Source organism: Sturnira hondurensis, unplaced genomic scaffold (assembly GCF_014824575.4).
Source record: "Sturnira hondurensis isolate 20B ecotype Veracruz unplaced genomic scaffold, ASM1482457v3 Scaffold0000396, whole genome shotgun sequence".
Lineage (NCBI taxonomy): Eukaryota > Metazoa > Chordata > Mammalia > Chiroptera > Phyllostomidae > Sturnira > Sturnira hondurensis.
The window spans coordinates 3730657-3748651 of NW_028073027.1; the positions used below are offsets into that span (position 1 = coordinate 3730657).

The 17995-nt window shown below is 40.4% G+C and overlaps 1 protein-coding gene across 2 annotated transcripts in view; it reads left to right on the forward strand.

The window, feature by feature from the left end:
• The first annotated feature begins 400 nt into the window (after positions 1-400).
• Positions 401-17995, forward strand: part of CCDC50 (coiled-coil domain containing 50) — a 69640-nt gene continuing 52045 nt past the window's right edge. The window contains exon 1 of one of the 2 annotated variants that reach the window (XM_037039864.1): positions 401-863. In XM_037039864.1, the coding sequence (XP_036895759.1) occupies positions 815-863 (49 nt within the window). In that variant the 5' untranslated portion in view covers positions 401-814. The remainder of the gene's footprint in view (positions 864-17995) is intronic. The other variant, XM_037039921.1, reaches the window with a different exon arrangement.

The window sequence follows — 17995 nt, forward strand, 5'->3', positions numbered from 1 at the left end:
TCCGACACAGGCTTTTATCAGCCCCCAACTTCACATTTGGTAGACATGCGTGCGTTTCTGATGAATGGATGACTCAGTTCCCCCAGCTGGTGTGAATTGGCCCACGTTTTTCTCAGCTGCTCTCCAGTTCTAGTACGCTGTATCAGAGATTTTTTTATGCCCATACATAAAAGCAGCACACAGCATGCGTTTGTGGAAATCTCAGCCCAAAGCCAGAGTACAGAATACTATGTACACGGCTGGCTAATGATTATATTCTGGGTGACCCGTGTGGCCCTCTGTTGAGGCCTTCAGGACGCGGAGCCCCCACCAAAGGCGCGACCCTGGCGCGGGGGCGGGGGCACAGCGGGGCCCCGGCCTCAGGCGCGTCACGCCGCACAAAGGAAACAGCTGGGAGGCGGCCGCGGGAGCCGCGCGTCGCTAGCCAGCCACTCGCAATTGCGGTTTCAGACCTGCAGCTCCCCTCTCCGCCCCTCCCCACCCAGGCCCGCCCGCCCTCCTTTCTGACTCCTTTCTCCCTCCGTACTGGACGGCCCGAGTCCATTTCCGGGCTCCGGATAGTTGGTATTGATCAGGGCGGGGGGCGCGGGAGCAGGTGGCTGTGGCGCGGCAGCTGGGCCGCCAGCCTGCGGTGCCAGAGCCGGTCTCCCTCGGCCTTTGTCGCCAGCCTTTGCCCTGCCCCTCTCCCTGTTCCCGGCCCGCGCACGCTGCCGGCTGGATTAGCGTCGGGCGCTGTTGCTGCGCGCGGGCCGAGCTCCTTGCCGCCAGCGGCGGGGAAGCGGGTGGCCAGGGGCAGCCAGGACCCCGGCCCATCATGGCTGAAGTCAGCATAGATCAGTCCAAGCTGCCTGGAGTCAAGGAAGGTAGGCGCCGGGGCGTGTAGCGCTCGCGTGGGCCCCTCCCCTCTCCCAGCCTGGGTTCGCTCTGGGCAGGGGCGTCGTCCCTTCGGCCCCAAGGCGGTCGCTCGTCGCCCACCTGGTGCTGGCCTGCCCTGGACGTGAAGGGAATTGAATTTAGGCTCTACTCGGGGACCTTGGGCAAATCACTTATGTTCTAAGCCGTAGTATTACCCTGTGTAAGGAGATTGGTGGCGGTGGGGGGTGGGGGCGAGGATAGCAGCACCCTCATCAAGTGGTTGTGCAAATATTCTGGTGTACAACAAGGAACTGGGTAAATCTGATTTATTTGTGTTCTTAAAAATCGAGGCCCAGCATAGCTGGCTTGAAGGCTTGGACGCGGGGAGGGTTTGACATTCAGTTCCTAGTGGAGCCTTTGTTTTGAAACTTGACTCTTTCCCTCCTTGTCTCTACTTTTCCTAGCCCAGCGTCTGGCTGGCTGACTTTCCCACCTTCCCCAAGGTTTAAAAGTTTAGTCTTGGCACTGCCCAGCGCTGCGAGCTTGTGGGAAGCTGTATAAGCATTTTCTTACAGAAAGCACTGAGCAAGGGGGAACGGACTGAACGGTGTCCTTGATTTTTTAATGGTTCTTTGTACAGATATCCAGGAAAATAAAGCCTGATTAGTAGTGACCTGTCTTGGCTACCAGCAAGTATTCCTTTGACTTCCCTTCCCCTTGTTTCCATCAGCTGCTCCAAGACCTAGCTTTTTTTTTTTTTTTCATTGAGATCCTGGGTGCTGGATCACCTTAACCTTTAGTTAGCTGTCTTCAGCTGTTCTTTGTCCCTAGGAAGCATAGAAGTTCCAGAGTACTATCTGGGTTTGCAAAGGCTGTCTTTGTTGTGGCTGTCATCTATATCAAACGTGCATTGTGGCTTGAGGTGCCTTGGGAATGTAGAATTGAAAAGAGGAATCTTGGCTTTCTTGAAACTTCATGTTTCTTTGTCGACTGATTTGACTCAAATGGTCTTGTGGGTCCTCAAGTTGACCCCAAATCAAAAGAAAGCTTGACTGTTTTGTTTCCCAGAGATCCAAACACTAGGACAGAGTCGCAGGTTTTGTGTGGAATTTTTAGTGGGGCTGGGCTGGGCCTAGGCTTGTCCTCTTGTTTCTGAAGGATGCTAAAGTTTAGGCCCTAATCTCGATGGTAGTACTTTTCAGTCCTTCAATTCCCACCCTAGCTTTGGTGAAGATTGTGGCATTCATATGTAAATGTGGTTTTCACAGCACTGTCCAGACTAGGGAACCCAACTGATTGATAGGAAGGGCAGATTTACACTTTGAAATTCCTAGTCTTTGAAATTTTTTGTATGCCTTTAGCATTTTGGGTCTGAGTTGTGTTTGTGGGGGGAGGAGGTGTGGGGAATGGGGGCTTTGGTGTCTTTGCCGTAGGGAAAGTGACACTTGAGTAGTGTGTGGTGCTTAGGATGGGGATTAGAGTTCCAACACAACTTCAACAGCTAAGAATCTTTACACAGTGCTGTGATTTTGCCTAGCTCCCTCTACCTGTCAGTGACCTGGAAGAAACTTGAAACTCACTTTATGCCAATGCAATTATATTACTCTTAGGTCTTCTGATTTCTAACCAAGACATGAATGATTTATTCTAGTATATTCATCTTCAAGGGGTGCAGCGAACACTTTCATCTATAAATACATGATGTTTCTGTTGCTAAACTCTAGTTTAACACACGTGATTTGCTTTCATGTCACATAATACAGTGTTTGGTAATCCAGTTTACATAATAGGGTACAGTGTTAAGGAAACTCAGTTGGCTCTTTTGTTAAGTTAGAGTTAAATATTGGTTGATTTTGAAAGTGTTCAGAAATTGTTGAAGATCATTGTCTTTGTAAGCATCTGACTTTTCTGGTTCAGAGATTATCAAAGGAAATGATGTATTGTATACTAGCGCCGTCCTAATGGTGGTTTAGTTTTTGATCTGGGAAGTAGTCAAGTCTAATAAAGTGTAGCTTTCTCTAATATAACTCTTAATTATGCCATAGTTACTCCCTAACAATGTCTTTGGACCCTAATTAAAGAGTATAAAGCTCGTGCCTATGATTAGGTAAAACATACCCAAACATTGAGACTGTTCTTAGTTCTGAGACTCCAACTTAGTTTGAAAAGGAAGTTTAGTTTGCTTAATATTCTGGCACAGATTTTTAAACCCCATTAAAAAAAATCTGCTGTACTTTTCTTTTTTCCTTTTAAACCTCAAGTAGGTTTATATACAATTACAATTGGGGATCATGGGGGAGGTTACAGAAGAGGTTGAGAATAATGCAGTGGCCGTGGCTCTTTCCCACTGCATTATTGCTTTGGCGGGATGGGGAGCCCTGTGACTTTTGTTGTGAATATCTCAACAGAGGTCATGGGTAGCAGCTGACATCAGGCAAAGGGAATATTTGAAATTTTTCTTTTCTAGGTTAAAATCCAGTGCTTGTTTACTTAGTTTTAAAGCAGTCAAAGATATTTATCATTTGGACAGATCTTTTTTAAAAAAACAAACCAGGGCAGTATTTTTATCTTGGGAAATCTCTCTTAAAATAGGAGAGAAAGGGACAAATTTGAGTTCATATGTAGGTGAAAAGAATGAAGTCTAACTAAATGTCAATACATGCTCCTGGTTTAAAAGTGTACTTAGAACATCTGCATGCTTTCTGTTATAGAAATACTGTTGCCAGTGTTTAGGAATAATGCTTTATTTCTTCTGAAGCATTTGCAGTTCTATGCAACAACATTTGAAATAATTCCCAGATATTGTTTATCAGCATATAACTCAAATGCATCATGTAATCTGTGAATGCTAGACAAAGGTACAGTCAGATTCCAACAATATTCTGGAAGTTTCTTAGTTTAGATCATAGATGGGAACATATTTTTCTGAATATGAGCTATTTCCATCAATTAACTTTATTGCTGAATTGTTTTTCTGAAACAACAATTCTGGCTTTCCTTTTTGCTCTTTCCAATCCTATTTAATTCCTTTGTCACTATTTACTTTTGTTTGCTTATCACTGTAATCTTTCCTTTCCTTTATCTAATAATGCTTTCACATTATCTTAAACTTGTGGTTCAAGAGTGTTAGCCTGTCTAGACCCTTTTAAACTTTATTAACTCCTTTGTAATCTCCCCACTTTTAGCCATGGAGCACTTACGTTCTACCCATCCCATCTTCTGCCAGTGCCAACCTTTTTCTTCCTTGTATTTCGTACCCTTACTGTCCTTCAGATGGAAGGACAGTAAGTTAACTGTGTGTGTGTGTGCACTCACACACTTAGCATCTGAAGTCCATGCACCTAGTAGTGACTTACTTCTTTTAAGTAAAGTTAGCTAGCTATTTTGTGAGCAAATCCTTTTTCCTTTAATGAAAGGTAAAGATTAATACATTTTCAGAAATATACCTAGAAAGCATTTTAGGTGCTTAATTTTAGGTGATTCATTTCAGGCCAAGAACACCCCAGTGGCATAAAGTGATAAATTAAATTAATGGCATAAATCCAGAACTTTAGGGAGAAAGATACAGAATCATGTCTGGCTCAATAAGTTAGGTAAGAAGTCTGGGAGGATCTACACTCACATCACTTGCACAGGAGGCAGCCAGTGAGATGCACAGTCTCTGGCTCCAGGTCAGACTCCCTTTCTTTTTGCTTCGGAATTCTACAGCATACTTTTCTGGTTGTTTTTGAATAAGACCATGGCTGGATCTTCTGGAGTTGGAGGTTTGTTTCTTAGCTTTTTAATCCTCATCTGGTTTCAGGTCTTCGACTTAGACAGCAAATACTCAACAAATATTTGAATGTGCAAAAGAATGAATACATTAATAGATCCTGTCTGTTAGTGCAGGATTCTGTCTTTGGCATAATTATTTTATATTCCTTCTCAGAGTATAAACTCTTATAGGGTAGGCCTCATACCTTTTAACCATGACTGTCATGTATCATAATGCTAGTAATAAATTTAGAAAAACTTCAAAAAATTGTTTATTTCTCATAGGTGCATATTATAAGTAGAATTCATCCAACACAGACAGGTATAAAAGAAAGTAATAAAGAAAAAAAGAAAATAATTCCATACCCTTCCTTCTGACCTTGGAAGTAATCATTATTAAGGATAGCATTTTAATGAAAACATTTTAAAACGCTGTTTCGTGGTTTTGATTTTTATTGGAGTTATAGGTTTAATTCTTTTTCCTTAAGTGCAAAGCAACATTACATAATTTGGCAGCTGGAGAGAATGTTTTGCCATCTATTGAGGGAGGGGTGCTCTCACAATGAAGCATGCCCTGTGGTGCATGGACATTATCTGCCTGTGGTGGACAGGCCGTCATGTGGTATTCAAGGAGATGTGAAGAATTCTGTAAATTAATATGGGGACCCCTCACACACTTCTCACGTAAAGGAGAAAGAAATCTTTCAGTTTTTTGCTATGTGCAGATATGCAATACTTTGCTGAGTGAATCAGTGATTTTTAAAAAATGGATATAGCTGTTATTTTCCAAATGATTCTTTAAGTAGCATTTCTGAAGCCATTAAACATTTTTGTTTGTTTGTTAGTTTGAATTAACTAACAGATACTTAGAGGACAACCCCTGCTTTGTGGGAGACTGTAAAGTTAATTGGCATTTTTAGAAAGGGTCTCAGAGTAGAAAGCATTAAAAGCCACTGATCCAGGCCAGCAGCCTCATTTTCCAGCTGAAAATCTGAGGCCAGGTTGGAGAAGTTACTATACCACACCACAGAGGCCACGGTGCTAGGAATTGGGACCTTGAGACCTAGCCTTAGAAAACTTTGTGTATTCACACAGTTCAGCCTTCCCACCACTCTCCTTTCCCACCTTCTGCGTTCTTTCTCACTTTCCTCTCTTTTTCTTACCTTCTCTGTTTCTTTCTCCCTATCTGCCCCCTTCTTCTCTTTATTTTAAATTATTCTGTAGATATGTGAGATCCATTCCTGATATGTTTCGTATGTTTGAAACTGTAGAAAGAAAATGATGTATGACAAAACAATTTCAGATTTTCTGAAGTTATTTTAGGGATAGTGTTGGGTATGAAAGTTAATATAAGTTAACACAGTTTTTACTGTATTTTTTTAGAAGATTTTATTTATTTATCTCAGAGGGGAAGGGAAGGAGAGAGGGAGAGAAACATCAGTGTATGGTTGCCTCTGGTGTGTCCCCTGCTGGGAACTGGCCTGCAACCCAGGCATGTGCCCTGACTGGGAATCGAACAGCGATCCTGTGGTTCACAGGCCTGCGCTCAATCCACCGAGCTACACCAGCCAGGGCGATTACTGTATTTTTATTTAAGAACATTTTTTAGGTATTACTTTGATTCAGCAAATGAATTACTGGGTGAACTACAGGGGTTTACACTCCTGCCTCAGTGGTTTTTTCTGCACACACAAAAAAACACATTTCCACTCTTAGAACACTCAGTTTGAAAGGACTAATGCTTACTGGCATGGACACTTTAAGATGAAATGAATTAGGGAAGAAAACTCGAAAGTCATAGGCTATGCTTTTTCCTCAGTTCTTATCTCAATAAAAACATAGGAGTTAAAAAAAGGGGGGGTGGGTCTAAAAAATAGGAGTTTTTTGGAATAAATGATTTTTGTCTCGGTAACAAAAAACAATGTTCAATTTTAATAGAAATACCATAAGACATAAGTAAACTCTGCTTAAAATTCTACTTCTCTAAGTACAGGAGCATATTTTGAAATGAACTACCCTGCTCTGTAGGGGAAACACAAACCTTGCACCAGGTATATTTGAAATTTCAGAAGTAGCCAGTGGAAAGGCCTCAGGATTAATATTTTTGACAGATGACCCATTTAAATGTGTGCTGTGCTTCAGACTGGAACATCAGGATGTCCTAGGTCTTGGGTGAGACCTACAAAGGATAATTGGTTTTTTTATTCAGAGGGACCTTGGGGATTATTTAGACCATGTAGTCCTAGATGTTTGACTTTAGAAACTGGTCTAAAAGAGTTTAAAGATATACTTTTAAAAGTACATGACACAAAAAATTATTTTTGCCATCATTTAAAAAAACACATGTATGTTAAGATTTGCAGCAACATGAATGGACCTCGAGGACATTATGTGAAGTCAAATAAGTCAGAGAAAGACAAAGTATGATCTTCATTTTATGTGGAATCTGATACATACATACATACATACATACAGTCATACATAACCAAGCTCATGGATACAGAGAACAGAGATTGGTGGTTGCCGGAGGTGGGATGTGGAGTTGGGGGGCGGTGGGTGAGAAATGGGTGAGCTGTTTTTTTTTTGAAAAAACACAATATTGTATCTTAAAGAATTTATTCCTGTGATTACAGAAGAATACATATATATTACAGAAAATTTAGAATAGTACAAGGAAGAAATTTACAATAATCTATAATTCACTTTTGGGTGAGGGTATGTGGAGCTGGTCTTCAAAGATGACCTCTGAATGAGCCATGCCTCCCAGTATTCACGCCTGTGTGTAGTCCCCTTTCCTTGAACTTGGGCTGGCTCTGAGATTTGTGTGTGACCAGTAGTAGGGTAAGTGATGTAGCGTGACTTCTGAGTCTCAGTCGCCGGGAGCCTTGAGGTTTCAGCCCCTGGTCTCTTGGAACACTTGTTCTTGGCAAGCACCCTTGTGGAATTCAGCTGCCATGCCAGGTGAAGCCAAAACCCCAGGGAGAGCCCACATGAAAGGGCTCTGGTTGACAGTCCCCGCTGAGCGCTTTGCCGACAGCCGGTGTCCACATCTAGCAATGTCTGTGATTCGAGTGAGTCTTTCAGTGACTGTGGCCTCAGCCACCACGTTCCACATTAGAGAACCCTTGTGAGGACTGCCCAGCTAAGCCTGGATGACCCACAGAACCATGAAGGATACTCAAATTATTTTAAGCTACTAAGCTTTTTTTGCAGGGAGGGGTATTGTTACACAGCAATAGGTAAATGGCAAGGGTATATATTGAGGCAAGAGAGCTAGACTCTAGGGCCATGTGGGCTTGATGTACATTGCTGCTCATTCATATACTCACTCACTGTGTGACCTGAGGCAAGATATTAGGTACTGTGAACCTTAATTTTCTATATTTGTTAAATGGAAATTGAGAAATTTAAAAGTATTCCAGTGTCTGGCACATTGTAGGTATCGAGTCAATGTTAGCTTTCATTAAAAAACATGCATATACACATTAAGGTATGTAGGTATGCATATGACAGCAACTACACACTGTCATAAAAATAGTGACAACTTTGTAATAAACTAGAACCAGTATATAACCAGTATATATACTGGTATATATATTGTTTTGTTTTTAGTCAAATTAATTGAGGCATAATTTACATGCCATGAAATGTTATCATTCTTAGTATATAGTTTTAAATTTTGACAAATGTGTAGTCTGGTAACCACCACAATAACCAAGATATAGAACAGTTGCATAACCTCTAAACCTTTTTCCCATCTCTGCCAGCCACTGATTCATTTTCTGCCCCTACAGTTTTTTGTCTGTGCAAACATACCATATAAATGCAATCACACAAGAAGTAGCTTTCTTGAGTTTAGCTCCTTTCACTTAACATAATATTTAGTTATTATGTTGTATTAGTCATTTTGTTCATTTTTTAGCTGAGCTCTGCTGTATGGCTGCACCACAATTTGCTTTTCTGTTCACTGGTGGTTTGCACTTTTTGGTGATTATAAAGTCACTGTAAACATGCATAAAGGGTTTTTTGGGGGAATGTAAGTTTTCATTTCTTGTGTGTAAGCACCTAGGGTGTGATTAGTGGGTATAGGGATGAGTGTATGTTTAGCTTTAGAAAAACCTGCCAGACTCTTTTGCAAAGTGGCTGTACTACAGGTCTTTTTTTTTAATTAAAATTTTAGCTCTTTTAATAGATGTGTAATGTTACCTTATGTGGCTTCAATTTGCATTTCTCTGTTGACTAATGGTGTTGAACCTCTTGTCTTGTAGTTATTTGCCATGATATCATTTGTTGAGTATCTTCTAAGCTTTTGTCCTTTTAAAAAATAATCAGACTTTTATTTTTGAGTTTTGAGAGTTCTTTGGATATTCTGGATTCAAATCTTTTATCAAATATAAATACATACATGCACGCTCATATGTGGTCTTCAGCTGTGCAGTATGAAAAATAGAGACATTTATTGAAGCGGATAAAAGATACAAGAATCATTGCACTTAGAACAATGATGCCTCAGTCTCCTTCAAAGATAGCACCTTGGGACCTCATACAGATTGCCCAGTTGCCATCAGGTACCCTCTCGTATTTTCCTGAAACTCATTGACAGACTGAAATGTCTTGCCTTTCAAAGCTGATTTTATTGGGAAAAGCCACAAGTTGCAGGACACCAAATCTGGGCTGTAGAGGGCTGCATCGCCCGGGTGATTTGATGTTTCAATGAAAAAATCTGCACAAGACGTGATGCATGAGCAGGTGTGTTGTGATGAATCTGGCAATCACCTGTAGCCCATAGCAGCAGCCTTCTGAATCATCCAAACAGTTTCCATGGGTAAGTGTTTAGGGTTAACAGAAAATTTGATGCAGTTTTGTTGCTCTACTCACTCATTTTGAATGCGATGGCCACACAGTACACATACTCCTCAACAGTGTCTCCTGTACCCACTGACTAGACAGTGAAATCGTCATTGTTTGCACATGCCCATTTCAGTCCACTGACCTTGGCTGCCAGGTTACATGGATGTTGTACAAACTATTCTCGTTGTATTAACAATGGTTGGACTTTTTTCAGAGTGTGTCCATGTTAGCCTTATAAGAAACTATCAGTTGTTTTTACACCTTGGTACAACATGAGAATGATCTGGGGAACTTTCCTGTAAACACATTCTTGGCTCTATTTACTATCAATTGAATCTTTAAGAGATGGTCCGAGAAATCTGTAGTTTTTATACCCAGATTACACACTTGGATTTACACAATGAACATTTGGGCTATCCTGAGTATTGAGAATACTGTGGTATCTTAAAGCAGAGATGCTACCCTATTATTTCTTGTAAGGTTTTACAGTGGCAACTCATTTCTCCACCAGTGTTGAAGAATAAGTGGCATCTTGTTTTCTCTTCCAGTGATTGAAATTTGCTGCCCTAAAATAGGGACCTGCAAGTTACGGCACTTGGTCCAACCCATTTCACCCCTGCTTGTTTTTGTATGTATTCGGCCAGTGAGCTGAGAGTGGTCTTCACGTTTTTTATGATTGAAAAAAAGAGAGGGAGAAGAATGTTTTGTGACATGTGAAAATAATACAAAATTTCAGTGCCTACAAGCCAAGTTTTATTGGAATATGTCCATGCTCATTTGTGTATATATCTCTAGTGGCTGCTGTCATGCCGGTGTGACAGATGAGTAACTGTGCAGAGACCCTATGACTAGCAAAGATTAAAATTTTTACTGTCTGGTACTTTATAGAAAAATATGGTCTCTTTTAGACCATTTCAATGAAATTAAAAATAAAACTTCCGTATTCATCTTTTTTTCTGATGTTTCATTTATCACTGTATTAGTTATTATAACTATTATTTAATCTAGTGGTGCTGGTCAGGACTATTGTTGATAAAAGCTTTATGACAGGATTTTTTAAAAGATTTTATTTATTTATTTTTAGAGAGAAGGGAAGGGAGGGAAAAAGAGAGGGAAAGAAACATCAATGAATGGTTGCCTGTCATGCACCCCCTACTGGGTACCTGGCCAGTAACCCAGGCAGATGCCCTGACTGGGAATCAAATCTGTGACCCTTTTGTTTGCAGGCCAGCATTCAATTTGCTGAGTCACACCAGCCAGGGCAACAGGATATTTTTGTTATAGTGACTTTTAAAAATATAGACATGTTTGGTTTAAGAAGGAAAAAATTGAACTCTTTATAAATTTCTGGGGGCTTCAAAATTGACTAAATAAATAGAATCTTATGTAAAACAAAAGTATGCCATATACCAGCTCTGAGAAAGGGTCTGCGGAGTTTCACGAGTGAAGTGCATAAGTGAACAGATTCAATTTTTTTTTTAAGTTTGCTTATGGTTTTTAGCTTATCATTATTACCAACTCTCTTCACATGGTGTTACTGACATTTACGTGAGTGAAGTATCACTCTGTCTTCTTGGAAACCTGGATAAGAAGTACTTAGGTTTATTTACCACCCGACTTTTGAAGGCTTAGTGTATAATGAGCATTAACAGTCCTGATACAGCTCCTTACTGGTCAAATACCAGGGGAGTCTTCACTGGACTTTTTTGGCTTTTACTTTTCTAATGAGTCATGAAGGTTGAGTCACTTTCCATTAACTTTACTCCAGGACGTTTAACTGCATATGGTAAAACCGTGAATGACTTATAAGGAGATCTTTTACCTCTTCACTGCCTCATCATCAGCAGTAAAATTTGTTTGTTTTTTTTTTATTGACTCCATAGAAGAGTCCCTGATTTTTAAGTATTATTCACTAATTTTGAGTAGCACCTTTCCACCAAATACTTTAAAATACTAGCTTTTTTTTCATGTCTTGAGGTTCTGTTCAGATTGGTAAATACTGACAGAAAGTCATGTCTAGATGGGAAACCTCAAGTAGAAAAAGAGAAAGAAGGAACTTGATTAATAGCCTCACCCTCCCATCTGTGCATCGTGAGTGTAGCCTAACATGTGGGGAGGCAGCTATTCCGTTCACTCTCGATGTCTGCAATTTCAAATCACTTTCTGGCTTTGTCTACAGTGGGTTTCTTACCCTGTCAGTGGTTGCTGGACCCTGATAGGTCTGCTTCTATTGTTTCCCCAGGTTTCCATGGTCAGACCTCATTATTTCAAGTTAGGCTTTAGTGTACCCACAAAGCATTTTTGATTTTTTTTACAGTTACCCCAGTAAAGCTCCGCAACATTATCTTTGTCAGATAATTTTGGCTGTGTGTATGTTGCAGGGTACAGACAGGTTTAGAAAATGGTTAGAGAGCTATTGATAACGGCTTCACCATGCTTTTAACATCTCTGAATTCTAGGAGCTTGGTTTCAGAGGCACTTAAGCTCCCAAACTAGGATAACTACTGAGGCTTAAAGGCAGGGCTGTTAAATAATTTATAGGCCAAACTCGGACACTGGGTGAGTGAAAAGGGTATGATCCTAATAATTTTACTGTGATAGGTATTTACTGATGACCATACAACTGAGGGAGACATTGCTGAAGTCCTAGGGGCAGTTGAATGTGATGGCTGAGTGAGGTCCTTATTATAAAACCTTTTCTGGGTATGTAATGTAAAGTTTTGGCAGTTGGAATCCAAAGGGCACCTGTCTCCCGTAAACTGTCTGGAGGTTCTTAGTTCATTTTCTATTTCTAATTGATCACTAAATGAAACCTGATGACTGTTCTGCAGAATGTATTGGAGTACCTATCATTAGGATTTTATTTAGCTCTTCATATTTGGGTATCAGAATTCTATTTTTCTTTAGTTGTCCTTTTGTTTCCTATTTATGGTTTCTCTCCATGTACCTCCCTAAATGTGGGGAGCAGGTGCTGAAAGGATTTGTGCAACTGAAAGGAGGTGCCTGCACACACTTAGATTCTCACTTACTTCGCAGTATGTAACTGTCATATTCTTTGTCATTTTAAATAGAGCAGGAGGCTATCTTTTTACTGGATACATTTCTGCTATGCATCTTTTCAGTAGTTGAGTTCCTTCCAGAATTATTTTGTAGTATTTGCTCTAGTTTACTGATATACTTAAATAATATATCCAAGTTGAAATCAAGCCTGTAGTATAAAATTTAACTTCAGCAGACTTAATTTCTTTGTAAAGGGAAGTGTCCTGAATGTAGACTGTGAAACCTGGTTTTATGTTTCCTTTTTACCTCTTACTAGGTGTGAAGACTCAGAGAGAACACTCAGTATTTCTAAGCTTCGGTTTCTTTAACACTGGTATAGTCTCTTGACCTTACTGTTCAAGTTGCCCTGTAAATGCTCATACTTTTCCTCCTTTCAGACTATTTTTTCTGTGACCCCCTCTAATCCTCTGCCTGGGATTTTTTTCTCCACTGGCCAAATATAGGCTACGTGTGTCCACCCCACCCTTCCCTGATCTGCCAAATGCTGATCTCTTCAACTCTGCTTCTTTCCTGAGTGTGACTTCAGCCGACTCGGAAGTACATCCTTAAGCAACATGTCTTAGTCTCTTTGTTGGTCTGCTGGTTCTCTGGCAAGAAGGTTGTTATCTGACTGATCTCAGTGTTTCTTGGGCATCCTCTGCATAGCAGATACTGCAGAAGACCTGTCACGGTCTGACAGCTTGTGCTCAGCAGGCCAGTGGATCCTGCGCTGACTACACTAATGACACTGGAGTAAGAGCTGTGCTCATTTGCGTGAATTCACCAGGATAGGACTAAAGAGAGCAAGTCATTTACTTCTTCTTGTATGAGTTTTTCCCATCTCTCATTTCTATGAGAGGGTTTATTGGTGTTAAGCTTAACTCAAGACTGAAAAGTGTAGTAGTCTCCTTTGGAGACAATGATCTTACCTGCTTAGGGATCGATTTTAATTATGTATGGCCCCGTTGTAGCGTGCGCATTTTCAAAGAGGGTGATATGGTGCCATTTTGTTGCTATTACTGGAAGATGCAGTTATTTTCTCAGATGGTGTTGGAGTCATTCAGAACTTTTGTTTACTCTTTTCTTCTTTAGATTTGTTTTTAGGTAAAGGAGGCAAGGTTCTTACAAGTTTTTAACTAGAGATCAAACATAACATGTATGATGTTCTTAAATGCTTGGTTATAATGGGTGCTATGTGTGAAGAATAAGAAAATGTTAGGTTGGAAACAACCAATGAATTCACAGATTGCAAACTTGGAATGGCTTATGGTCAAAAGAGGATTGGAAATCTCAAGAGCTTTTGCTTTGGGGATGGATATATTTAATTTTTACTTATTTTAGAATAGTTTTCTAAGTTAGGGAAAACTAGTCTCTTTCAGCTTCATAGAGCACGTTAGATGTTAACACTGTTCTAAAAACATCCAGTACCACAAAAATGCATACTGCTAGACAGATACTATATTAGTTTTTAAAAAATCATCAAAATAATTTTTGGCTCTTTGAAAAACAGGTTAGGCAGATGAACCCTCTAGAGCAGGAAGGTGTTTGGATAGCATGTCTTCCTGTTCACAGGTGCAGACTGCCCTGATTTTCTTTCACTTCCTCTGCGGGGAAATCACAACCAAGTCTACTTAGGGTAGACTGAAGCCAGTTTTAATAGCAGTACGTGGAGAAATCCAGGCCATCTAAAACACATCCCAGTTCAACTTTCATAATTCGGTGATCATCAAGAAACTTTCTAAATATAAAAGGTGTTCACCTTCTAGCCTGTGCTCTGATCATCGGACCCCAGGTAAACTGGTAGGTGGCTCAGCCTACATTTGTGCTCATTGGGCAATAACATGATTGCATTTTCCTCTGATACCAAAGGCTCTATGAGAGGCACTAGTTGAAAACAGGGTAAGTCTGCCTTTTTATCAGGCATCAGATTAAATGAAAGGTTAGTTTAAGACTTATTGGCAGTTAAAGCTATTGTACAGATGGATAAAAGCAGACCGTAACCATTTCTATGGTAGAAATCGTAAAACTCAGCAGCAGCAGTGGAGAAGGTGGAGCAGTATTTGGTGGAGGAGAAAGTTAAAACACACAGCCATCCTGTCTGGAGAGTCTTTCATAGAGGATGTGACTGTCCTATTTCAAATGATGCGCTTGCATCCAGGAGACAACTATGTATCACTTATACTCAGTCCGTTACATTTCATGCACCCCTGTGTCAATGTTGAAGGTGTTCCTAAAGAGAATTTGGACTATTTCTTTACAGGTGAGGGCACTGAGGCTCTGATTTGCAAAGTGACTTGCTAACGGTCACTTGGTGAGCTGCTGATAGGCAGAATTAAAACTCGGACAGTACCTGGAATTATTGATCAGAACAGGGTTCTTTGTACTTCAACTTGTTTTGTTCCTTACATGCTCCAATGAAGCAATTATATTTCTATAATATAGGTAAGAAATGTCCACCTTTCTTACAGTAAAGATATTAAAGTGGCACTTGGATTTGGCAGAAAGCTTTCAGTACAGCAGCTCAAAGAGTAGAAGTTAGGAACTTTTTCTAGTTTTACACATGCAGTATTTTTAATCTCCTTGTTAATACAGGGTTTAGATTTTGACTGGCTATACTTTGACTCAGTAGACTACCTTCCTGTCTTTCTTTTTTAATCCTCACCTGAGGATACTTTTATTGGTTTTAGAAAGAGAGGAAGAGAGAGAGAGAGAGAGAAGAAGGGGGAGAGAGACACACACGCACAGAAACGGACATTGCTGTGAAAGAGAAACACCAATAGGTTGCCTCTGCTATGTGCTTTGCTCTCTCGCATGTGCCCCTGCTGGCAGTGGAACCCACCACCCGCCCTGACCAACCGGGGAGCAAATCTGCACGCCACGCATGTGCCCCGACTGGGACTCAGATCAGTGACCTTTCACTTTGCTGAACGATGTCCAATCGTGCCACCCTGGTCAGGGGCTCTCCTGCCTTTCCTGATGACTCTTCCGTTTTCATGATCTGTAATTACATGACTTTCACATAGAATTATACTTTGCTTTCTGGTCCTGGAAATCTAACTGAAAAAGTTCGGAGTGGTGGAGCTTATCAGACAGCGTAGACAAACAGATTTTTCCTTTCCCTCAGGCCTACAACATGTATATGAAGCGTGTTCACCCTCCACTGGACAGAAGAGTTTAAAGAGCTCTAGAAATGTAGTGAACTACTGATTATATTTTAATTCCTTTCCAGGAAACAATTCCTTTTCATGCCTTCATAAGAGGAAGTGGTGATTGCATAGTCCACTCTAGATTTATAGTACAGAAGTGACTGGACCTGTGAAAATCAGTGACTTAGTAGGACCTGATTAACTAATGAGAAGAATTTGTTACCTCTGGCGATGCCAATATACTAGGTTTCATTTATTGAACTTCCTCTTACTGAGTGACAGATGTTTCCTTTGGCCCTTCACTTGTCTAATTTAGTCCTTACACTATTTAGTTCATTGTATAAATGAGGAGCCTGATGCTTAAAGATATGAAATAACTTGCCCAAGGATTTTTAGCCTGTAAGTAAGTAGCATTTGAATCCTGATCTGTAAAGTTGTCCTTCTCCGAAATACTCTTTAAAAACCAGGCAGAATCCAAACAACCAAGTTGCCACTTCATGCAGGCTGTTTACTTTTGTATTGTTGAGGACATCTCAGTTTCCTTTTTATTGGAGTTTATAACTAAGGTTCATTCAGTTTTTGCTTCTCTCTTCCTATAGCACTAGCTGAGTTTCTGACTTTCTTTGGGAAGAGAGAACCACCAACAGTTCACATTTAACTTAAATACCACCAAGGTGAATGCAGATTTCTTTCTCAGAAAAACAAAATACCTCCTCTGATGAACTACATGGAGAGCCACAGTGGTTGTTGGAAGAATTGGGCTCAAAATCTACACACGCCTTCCTGTTGTCTGAAGAGGGCTTTTCTGGTTGTGCTTTGAGACGTGGGCTGGCTTCTTCCACTTGAGTGTTGAGTTATTTCCTTCTGTGTAGACTGTTCATAGGAGAGGGAATCTGATTGTAATGTAAGCCTACTCATATTATGATTAGGAAGATAAATCTCCTGATCTTCTGGCAGGCATTCCCCTAGATTAGAGTGAACTGAGTTGATTCTGAAAATGTACCCATGATCTCAAGGTATCTTTCAGAAAAATGTTTCTGGTCAGTAAACATCACCAGTAACTGAGCATGTGGGAGTAGAATTTCAGAAGTCTCAAGATTTACCCATTTGTTTTCTGTTTATGCTTTTGGACTTATGTAGTCCAGGATTACCGGAAATGTGTGTGGAGTTCTGACAGATGGTTACCGGAGTGGAAATGTGAATGTTGCGATTTGCTTGACGCCAGCAGGATTCTGGGAGGATATCTTTACGGTGCTCTCTTATCCCATGACCGTTATTTACAATAAAGTTTTTGGAGGGAATTTTGAGTATTACTCACGATGTTTTTGAAAGTGAAATCAATTTACTAATCATAATAGCAAAGAAAGTGCTAGCTAAAGTTATCTCTTTGCAGAAGAGAAGTAGAAAGTTTGAAATATCTGACTCCAGGGTACACAGAACTTGCAGTAGCTGGTACTTAAGGAAACTCTCCTGTAACATGAAGCCAATAAACCTAAATGGTTTTTCTTCTCTTGGTGTAAACTTGTACTTAAGTTGGGTTGGATGTGATCTTTTGGGTTTTAATGGGCAGGACTGGGTTTATCCTGCAGAGGTTTAAGGAGATGCGTGGCTTTTCTTTCTAGGCTAAGGCAAACAGAAACCAAACCACCTGGGAGCTGCCAAACCATCTGAGGGCTCGCGTAAGTGCCAGGAAAAGAGCCATTCAGACAGTGGGGCTGCCCGAGGTTGGGGTTGCCTTAGGGATACATGAACTCGACATAAAAGAAGTTCTTACTATCTGGATTTTCTTAGTGGAAAATTGCTTTGGAAAAAATCCTGTCTGCTTTGCTTGTCTAATGGTATTTAGCCTTTTGAGGACCCCAAGTGTTTATCAGTGGTCCATTGTTTTCTACCTAGAATGTCTCTCCCTGTCAGAATAGTTTGTGAGTACTTTTTAGAAATACATACAGTTTTCCTGCAGTGCACAAGTACTTACAGTGGTTAGTATTACTCTCATGTTACAGATGAGCAAATTTAACTAATATTAATTTGTTGAAGATGACTCATCTAGTAAGTGTTAGCGCCGGGACTAAACTCTCAGTTACACCCCACTGCATCCTTGTGCTGTAAGTGGTAACGGAATGCGCGTGTCACCAGTGTACGACAGGGAAAAAAAGCTGTATGAGACTTTCTTCTTTTTTAAGCATAATTTTGATAGTCATTTTCATGTTTAATTATGAAGTTTTATAAATCCCTTAAAATGTTTTAAAGCAAGAGTTCTTTCTTGTAATCATTTCTGTGATATTAAGAGTAGTTGCTTACTTAGCTTCTGGGTGATTCATATGTTCGTACCTTGTTCTGCAGTGGAGCAT